The sequence below is a fragment of the Chrysemys picta genome, chromosome 1 (genome assembly GCF_011386835.1).
Source record: "Chrysemys picta bellii isolate R12L10 chromosome 1, ASM1138683v2, whole genome shotgun sequence".
Taxonomy (NCBI): Eukaryota; Metazoa; Chordata; order Testudines; family Emydidae; genus Chrysemys; species Chrysemys picta.
This window is the reverse complement of record NC_088791.1, coordinates 194,879,706-194,889,534: the sequence shown is the minus strand read 5'-3', so window position 1 is coordinate 194,889,534 and position 9,829 is coordinate 194,879,706. Positions and strand designations below refer to the sequence as shown.

Below are 9,829 nucleotides of genomic sequence, written 5' to 3'. Positions count from 1 at the left end.
CTGGGTGCCTTAAATGCTATGCTGCTGAGACTCACAGCCTTGACTCCAACACTGAGCATACAAGCAAGAAAGTCTCCCCCTGGCTTCTAATGCCCAGTTACTCTTTGTAGGGGGACTTCAACAACCCTTCCAGACCCAAGCTGTCCGCAAAAGCATTTCTCTGCAGTGTTCAGCCCCTATCACTGAAACACTCACACCTTATCAAGTTCGCTGCCCCTTTAAAAAGACAATATACAGAAGTGTTAGCTTAACTGGAGTTAACACACCTTGCACTTCAATATCCAGCACCGTAAAAGTAAAACGAGTTTACTAACAAAAGAACATTGATTTAAGTGATACCAAGTAGAAGGAATAGGGATAGGAACGATTACAAATAAAAATAAAAATATGCTTCTAAGACTCTAGTCTAACTTAACAAACTAGAGTATTTTGTTCAAAGTAGTTTTCTCAGCAGTCATTCTTCCAGCATGGCTGGCCAGCCTTTAGCTAAGATCCAACACAGAACCTAAAGTGCTCGGTTTCTTTGTCTCCTCAGGGGAAGGATACCAAAATGGCTCTGTGTTTCTGTTTATATCTCCCAAAGTTCATTGACCCTTTTGCAAGAGGCAGGAAGGCTTCGTATTATCCTTTCCTTCTTGTTGACTTCCCAACCCCCTGCTCATTCATATGTAAAGGGGCTTCTGTTGTTTTGATTCCATAATGCTTAATTTACACTAGAGATAGGTAGATAACTTCCTTCCCTCCTGTCTGGGAGAAAACCTGTTTCTCCTTTTGATTGGTCACAGACTTTAAAGCATACTATCAGTGAGTATTCATAATTCCTCATAGAGTGTGAACACATATATTGCACAGTGGTATTAATCACCTGTGTGTCACCAGCTTTCATAAGAGACCTTTCTTGGTGCACTTTTATAATACAGTAATATTGGATACAATAAGTTGATTCAGTTGCTTATTCTTGGGATTCAGACCCTCTGGTATTCCCCGAACTGTCTGGACCCTGATTTGTTTTGAAGGCAAATGAACACTGGCTCAGGTAAGCAGACTTTAAACATGCAAAGCTGTTTCCAATGCATTGAATTGCACTTGCAGGGATTTTTTAGAGATCAAGTAAGTCCATATATACCATATTGCATGACTAGTTCATTATATTGCCCAGTAGAGTGTAGGTGAAGGGTGGGTGGCACTAAGTACCTAGTGGCCTGACCCTGAAAACACTTACATATATGTGTGAGTAACTTTGTGTATGTAAGAAATCCTCTTGAGATCAGTAAAGTTGCTCACATTCATTTGCAGGATCAGACTGTGAGGGGGAAGTTCTGGCCTCAGTTCCCCCGAACTACTAGCTATATCATTTGAAAAATCAAAACTTATTTTGGTTGGCTTCAGCAGTGGGTCTGAATCATTTGGGACCAAATTGCAGAAGGATTACTCCCTGTTTTTTACAGGAACAACCTGTGCCTACATTTTGCATAAACAAGTGCCATTCTTTCGTGGATGCCTATCTGCATAGTTGGATCTCTAGCTACCTGACTGCAGGCACAAATCAGGTAGTTATAAACTCAGTTATATGCCTGAGATTTGTTTTTGCAGATAAAAAAATGTGGGTGCAAATGATGCCTGCAAAAAAGAAACAGGACCTGTAGAAATGTATTCCGCATTTCCCCCCCCCCATTTGTAAAAATACACTAGCAATCACTAGTCATACGTATGAAAAATCTCAAAACCACATATGTAATTCAATGTACTGACATGTCAACTAATAATAATAAACTTCCCAACCAGAAATAAACCTCAACATTTCCCATAAACCATACCTTCAGGAAAAGCCCGAGTCTACCGTGTACGTCAAGCAAATTCACGGGCTGTAAGCTAAAGGGAAAGTGAGTCCCAGAGTTGAGGCTCTTGACTGAGACCACCTGCCCCAACCACTACAAACTTAGAGACTGCCAGCTCAGATGTCCCATCTCACCTCAACTACCATGTTGGATTACCAAGGGAGAGCTGCTTCAGCAATATGCTAGTCAGGCATTAGCCTGTGATCTTTAGAATATATAGCCGTAAATACTGACTTCTGTGTGTGCTAGCGCTAGCATTAACAGGCTCTGCATGGTTCTGCAGCTAAATTCACATCGCTGGCTTCATAAAAATAGATGGAGGAGGTAAGTCAGGCTAAGTATAAAATGATTATCTTACACCTGTTGAAGAGCCATTTTAGTTTAGCTGCCTCAAGAGAGAAAGCACCATTTTGAAAGAACAAAGGACCATTCATTTTATCACTAAGCATATTGCTTGGCTTTATTGTGGTTCCAAGCTATTTAATGCAACCATCCATATGCTGCTGCTCATAAAATATTTAACAATTAATAAACATAAAAGGTCTTCTCATGCAGCACTTTGGGTGTCCAGCATACAGAGTAAGAGGGGATGAGCCCTGAGACATCCCCTCTCAAATCTGAACCATGTCCACTTTTCCTGCTGTTCTGGTAGACAGAATCATAGGACTGGAAGGGACCTTGAGAGGTCATCTAGTCCAGCCCCCTGCACTCATGGCAGAACTAAGTATTACCTAGACCATCCCTGATGGGTGTTTGTCTAACCTGCTCTTAAAAATCTCCAATGACAGAGATTCCACAACCTCCCTAGGCAATTTATTCCAGTGCTTAACTACTCTGACAGTTAGGAAGTTTTTCCTAATGCCCAACCTAACCCCCCCTTGCTGCAATTTAAGCCCATTGCTTCTTCTCTTAGGCCTGGTCTACACGGGGGGGGGGGGTGTCGATCTAAGTTATTCACGTAGCTGAAGTCGACGTACTTAGATTTACTCACCACAGTGACTGCTGCCGTTCCCCCATTGACTCCGTCTGTGCCTCTTGCGCTGGTGAAGTAGAGGAGTCGATGGGAGAGCGCTCAGGGGTCAATTTATCGCATCTAGACTAGACACGATAAATCAACCCCCGCTGGATCGATTGCTGCCCGCCAATCCGGCGGATAGTATAGACATACCCCTAGCCTCAGATGTTAAGGAAATCAATTTTTCTCCCTCCTCCTTGTAAAAATTTTGTATGTACTTTTTGAATTATAATCCTATCTTCCAAAGAACTTGCAACCCCTCCCAGCTTGGTATTGTTCACAAATCTCTATGCCATTATCTACCAGTTGAACCATTACCTGCCATTGAACAGAACCAGACCCAGAACCGATCCCTGCGGGACCCCACTCGATATGCCCTTCCAGCTTGATTGTGAACCACTGATAACTACTCTCTGGGAATGGTTTTCCAACCAATTATGCACCCACCTTATAGTAGTTCCATCTAGGATGCAAGCATGGGGGATGAGTGAAGGGTCAGCATCCGTAGGCAGCCTGCTTCAGCATGTGGAGTAGCTGCCACTCCATTAGATAGTCTTCTAGCTCACTGGAAGGGATGTGAAAGTGACTGATTACTGAGCTATACAGGAGTGCTCCCATGAATCTCCTTGTAGGATGAGGCCTTATATTACCACTTTCAACAATCACTGAAGGGTTCCTTTTACTGATTTTTTTTAAGAACCTAGAACATAGTCGTTTACATGGCTAGCATGATGTAATACATTTCAACATGAATTCTTGTGAGAAACAAATCTCAGACAGTGCATTAGGAAAATAAAGAAGGTCTGAAGATGAAGGGTGAGGTTAGAGAGGGTTGCAGATGAAGAGACTGAAGAGATTTTACAAAATAAAGTGACTCTGTTTTAAAGGTTCCTGTCATTTTAGAAGCATAAAAAGGAACGGTAATTGCTGATCTACTGTTTCTGAGCAGGTGTGAACTCTGCAGCTGAGGGCGGGGGCTGAAACTAACCTTACAAGAACACACTGGAAAACTGATCAGACTTTCAGAAAAAGCAGTCAGCAGCCATGAGAGCCCTTCCTCCTTCTCTTGAATTATTGTATCAGGGATTATTATCTATATTATAGTAGCACCTAGGGGGCCCATTCTGCCAGGCAGCCAAGCACTGAACAGACAGAGTAAGAGACAGTCCCTATCCCTGTATATGTAGACAAGACAAATGAAAAGATGGAGGGGAAAGGATGAACTATACAAGCAGAGTGGTCAGAGTTATGACTGGCAAATATTGTGTTGGTTCCACTTTGTTGGATTTCTTTATAGGTAATCTGTTGGTGGTTTTTTTTCTTTATATGTAGCCTGGGGAAGGATTAGTTTATAGGAGTACAGAAAAGGAAAAGGGGCAAAGAGGGCATTACTGAGGAGGAGAAGGGGGGGGAAGGGGAGATAAGGAGATAAAAGTGGGGGGGGGGAGAAAGAAAGAATGGGTTAGTGGGTACATGAAAGCCAGGAGAGTGAGGATGCTATGGAGGGACTGAGGGACCAGGGCTGAGGTGAAGAGGGGGGAAATGCCAGTCAAAACTGGGGAAAACAGACTGATGACAAGTGTTGAAAGCCTGATGATGCCACTGCTGGGTCTGACTCCTGCCCCACTTCTGCCACTGCCACTCAGCTCCTAATCTTGTTGAGAGTCAAGGAGGTCCCTCTTAGCTTGCTGGCTCATTCCCCAGCCTGCAGGGCTGATGAATGCTATTTCCTCCTTCTTCCTTCCCTTTTTCTATTTTGTATATTTCCATTTCCTTAGGCCAAAGTAAAGCAATACAAATGCTCTCTCTCCCTCCCAGCACCTCTTCATTCCTTCTCAAGTTCAGCTGCAAATAAAGAGTCCCAGGCCAGTCCTCCCTGTCCAGGATGAATACTAGTTTTCTTCTCTCCCAATGAGAAATACTGCAGGAAAGGGACCAGGCTGGCTTTGCAAAGCTCTATATAGATAGTAAACTTTCCATTGGTCTCCCTGCTCTGTCAGAAGGTAGGAAAGCAAGCAAGCAACCCCTAAAACCCACCCACCCCCTACCCCCGCCTGCTTTGTGCTGCAGCATTGCTCCAGCAGATGGCACTGCGCACAGTTTTATTTCCTCTGCCTTGTTTGTTACAGCTCTGACTGGAGAGCACAGCAGCCACTCGCCTGAAATTGAGTAGAATTCATTGAATCTGCCGATTTCATGACGTTTCCCTGCGTGGTCCAACACTTTTCTCTCTGCCTGTGCTTTTTTATTCCGCCCGGGTCTTACCCCCCCTGCTGTCTGATCTCCTCCAGGTCTCATTTAACTCTGTCCTAGCAACACAGAGCGAATTGGACTTGAATACGGCACCTGGCTGTGTATGTGGGGAAGCCAAACTGGATCAAGAGGTGGGCGAGCAGCGGGGAGGATGGAGGCGCGAGAGAGCAGCTTAGGGTCGAGGTAAAACTGAGCATCATCTTATTTTTTTTTAATCCATCATTGAGTGAACAATCAGCCAACAACATCCTGCTCCATTCCAAAAAAGAAAATCATGATTGAATGAAAACAACCTGCCACAAACAGGTAAGACGGCGGAGTTGCTAAAGGGAAACAAGCTATTGTCCATTCCCGCAAGAAATCCAATTCTTGCCGTTTTCTTTTGTCCCTGAATTCCCTACTCTAGGAGAAATGTCACCCCCAAGTACAGAAAGACCGGAGAGAAGGCAGTTACATAACAGAAGGGAGATCAATTTCATATGTCTTTCATTAGCAACTGGAAACTCGCAGAGAGGGGGAAAAACACTCACTGGATTCAGAAAGATCCAGCAAATTGTGGTTTTAAAGATTGGTTCAGCCTCTCTTTCTAAGGCTGGAGGCACCAGCTGTCAGACGTTGCATGCAATGTTTTCCTTTGGCAGTTAAGGAAATCAATTGTCCTAGTCATGTGAAGCTTGGGCTTCTGCTTTCGGGAGAGGGAACCCCGCTCATTAGTGGTTTTGGTGAGATGCAGCCCGAGGTGTGGTGTGATATTTAAGCAGTAAACGCCGTGTAACGCGGAGATCCCTGGAAGTTGGTGCCATTTCAGCCAGATCGCTGCTCAGTGAAAAGGAGACTTTTGTGTGTCATTGAGTTCCATGTTTGCTCTTACTTTTAAGGCTTCGTTCGCTAGATGTGACTAGGACCGTTCTGGGCTGTACGCAGGGAGAGCTGAGCTGATAGTATCGGAGATGATCGAATCAGTTATTTAGCGGCAAGGGCTACTTAGTTCCATGTTTCCAGCCCATGGAGCCCGCTGGCTGGGTGCAAAGGCATGTCTCTCACTGTCCGTGGGGTGCCTTGGGAGAGCGGTACCCAGCCGCAGCAACACATGGGAGCGCGGGGCTGGGGAGATTGGCTCTCCTGGGGAATGGAGCGATGGCTGCACGGGGAGAAGGTCCGAGGGGCTCTGGGGAAGCGTGGCATTGTGACGTAGGGTCACACTGTTGCCTTCCGGAGTCTCTCGGCCGGGCGGTGAGAGCGGTCCGCAGACCTGCCCAGGAGCGGCTGCAGTAGAGGAATAGTTGCTAGCAGGGCGCTGCTAACCAAGTGATGCCCATTTTGTCTTGATCCGAGGGAGCGGGAGCTCGGTATCACCATGGCGACCTGGGGGGAGGGGGGGAAATCAGCTCCAGTCTCACAGAAATTGCGGGACAAAACTTTCCTGGTATCAGGGGGAAATACTGCAGATGCCTGTCAGAGGTGTCGCAGCTGGCTCGGAACTACACCCCTCACTCACTGGGACTGTAGGCAAAGCTCCGAGCTTGCATGCGATTTGCTTCCGCTGAAAACACAGCCACAAGTCTGTTCAGCGGCCCGGAATTAGAGACCCTGGTATCAGGAAACACGTTTCAGAGGTGGGGAGCGGGGACACGACGCTTGAGGTAAGACTAGCTCCATATGTCTGCCCTAGAAGAAAGTTCAGCTGCTGCGATCCCTGCTTCCAAAATCTCCCTCGATCGCAATGTTAAACAGATTTCGATGCTCCTGGAAAACTGGGGGACACCTGTTCTTCGTAGCATTACGTGGGGTTACACAGCCTGGAAATCATCCATTTCACTCCTGGAGGTGCATCAGAGTAGCTATTGGGAGTCGAGAGGAGAACTGAACTGAAACTGCCCCAGTAGCTAGAAAACGCTACGGGTCGGGCAGTAAGAGAGACTTTTCCGGTTTAAATGGAGTCTATGCGTGCAAATCAGTCAGTCGCTTCATGCGCGTTGGTTTATCACTCCAACTTTTCAGGACCCAGAACAGCAGCCGAGACGCTGTTTCAGCACCTAGGTCAGGGCTATAAATACAGGGGTCTGTGATGAGTCTAGTGAGCGAGACAAGAGTAAGAGAGACAGTTTTAATGCCAATCACTATCTCAATGACTGCTTGAAATAAATGTGGAACTCAGCTAATCAGAGAGAAAGAGAGGTCAGTCGGTGCACTGGATCCTGGCACATGAAAAGAGGTTGAAAAGCCTGAAATAAAATTATATTGAGCACGACAAAAGTTCCTTACTTACCCATAAAGATGGGAAGAAGGCAACTGGACTCTGACCCCCGTAAGTGCAGACTGCAACTGACTTCAATGGCTTTGGAGCAGTCCCGTGTATTGTTAGAAACAGACGAATACAAAAGAAAACGATTCACTAAACTCCACCTGTGATTGTTTTCAAGCTAAAATGGCAACGTTTAGATAAACTGTCCATTAAAAATTTGCAGGTCTCTGCTAATTGTAGTTTTGCAAAGACAATACTAAAGCGATATTTTTTATAAGTTGCATAAGTACTTTGTCGAGTGCTAATAAACACCTATAAGAAGCCTGAATGTTCCTGATGAGTGAAAAATGTTCCTGTAAAAATCCTGCAAATACTCATTCCAGGGTCTTAAATGAATTTGACTTAGCTGTGTTCCCATGACCCTTTTGTAGTCGCCTCCTAGGATTGTTCTCTAGCAGTGCTAATAAGTTTACTGGAAGGAACAGAAAAAGCATATTTTAAGTGAACATTGGGTGAGAATTCGCAGAAAAGTGAATTTTAAATTTGCTTCCATAAACATTCATTTTGGGAAATTATTTCTAAGAGCTACAACATCCAATAAGGGAGCCGAAGCACACCATGTGACCTAGGTGACCGATGACACAGCTTGAATTTTGAATATCAAATAGTTACAATGAAGTGCTTGCAAATCAGCTCCTGATCAATAATTATCATCAGTATCTGGCAAATAATGTAAAGTAATAATAAGCATACTTAATAATTGACTTTTATTTGACAGTTCACCAACAGCAAACTGGGTATAGTCTTCAAATATACTAATCAGGTGTACATTATTTGCACAGTTCTCCTACACAAGTTATTAAAAAGCTTACCAAACTACTAGTACATGTATATAATTATTACTTAGCATTATGAAAGAAATATACTCTAGAAAAAATTACAGCAAAACGAATACTGTTCATTCAGGGTCGATATAGTTGGATTAATCACCTTTGTGCTGTTCCCTGTGTCCATATGCTCTTTTTTTCCATTAGGCAAACAAGATTTGTTTAATATTTCCATAGTCCTGTGAGGCAATAAACCGTAGATACTATAGTTTTATATGTAGAATTACAGATTCAGTGTCCAGATACCTCCACTCTTGAGGGTATACTTTATCTATGTAATTAAGCAGTTTATCCACACAGCTCACTTTGCAATAAATTACCTGTTTCAAACCGATCATAAGCTTACCCTGTGCTTGCAAAGATAACTGTATGGATGGGCCCCTGTGTCCCTATGGAACCCCACTGAAGTCAGTGGGACTCTGTGCCAAGGGTGCACCAATGCAGTTGTTTATGAAGAATCACAGCCTGGAAGTCTAGATATAATCTCTTCAAATGTTTGATTTAAAGTTGCCAAAATACCAGTTCTTGACAGGGGTAGCAAGCTAGTGACATGAAGCTGGAAGGGACTGAGTACTTGCAACTCCAAAAATACAGGATAGAGAGTAAGTAAATTAAAGAAAGATAAAACAGCTGCAAATATTCTTGGAAGGATTAGATTTTTATCAGTAAATGTTAAGAACATAAGAACGGCCATAATGGGTCAGACCAATGGTCCCTCTAGCCCATTATCCTGTCTTCCAACAGTGGCCAGTGCCAGGTGCCCCAGAGGGAACGAACAGAACGGGTGATCATCAAGTGATCCATCCCCTGTTGCCCATTCCCAGCTTCTGGCAAACAGAGGCTAGGGACACTTCTGAGCATGGTTTTGCATCCCTGCCCATCCTAGCTAATAGCCATTGATGGACTTATCCTCCATCAACTTATCTAATTCTTTTTTAAACCGTGTTATAGTCTTGGTCTTCACAACATCCTCTGACAAAGAGTGCCACAGGCTGACTGTGCATTGCATAAGAAATGTTTCCCTTTGTTTGCTTTAAACCTGCTGCCTATTACTTTCATTTGGTGACCACTAGTTCCTGTGTTATAAGAAGGAGTAAATAACATTTCCTTATTTACTTTCTCCACACCAGTCATGATTTTATAGACATCTATCATATCCCCTCTTAGTTGTCTCTTTTCCAAGCTGAAAAGTCTCAGTTTTATTAATCTCTCCTCATACCAAAGCTGTTCCATACCCCTACTCATTTTTGTTGCCTTTTTCTCTGTCTTTTCCAATTCCAATATATCTTTTTTGAGATGGGGTGACCAGATCTGCAAGCACTATTCAAGAATTGGGCGTACCATGGATTTATATAGAGGCAATATGATATTTTCTGTCTTATTATCTATCCCTTTCCTAATAATTCCCAACATTCTGTTAGCTTTTTGATTGCCACTGCACATTGAGTGGATGTTTTCAGAGACCTATCCACAATGACTCCAAGATCTCTTTCTAGACCCAATCATTTTATATGTATAATTGGGATTATGTTTTCCAATGTGTTTTATTTTGTATTTATCAACATTGACTTTCATCTGCCATTTTGTTGCC

The 9,829-nt window shown here is 43.7% G+C and overlaps 1 protein-coding gene across 4 annotated transcripts in view; it reads left to right on the top strand.

The window, feature by feature from the left end:
- Nucleotides 1-4,978: 4,978 nt before the first annotated feature.
- The window catches only part of KCNJ6 (potassium inwardly rectifying channel subfamily J member 6), a 244,588-nt gene continuing 239,737 nt past the window's right edge, over nucleotides 4,979-9,829 (top strand). The window contains exon 1 of one of the 4 annotated variants that reach the window (XM_005304428.4): nucleotides 4,979-5,412. Coding sequence is in view for 1 of the 4 variants with exons in the window: in XM_005304427.4 (XP_005304484.1) it covers nucleotides 5,389-5,412 (24 nt within the window). In the remaining 3 variants the exon portion in view is untranslated. The remainder of the gene's footprint in view (nucleotides 5,413-9,829) is intronic. The other 3 variants (XM_005304427.4, XM_065590631.1, XR_010600215.1) reach the window with 3 other exon arrangements.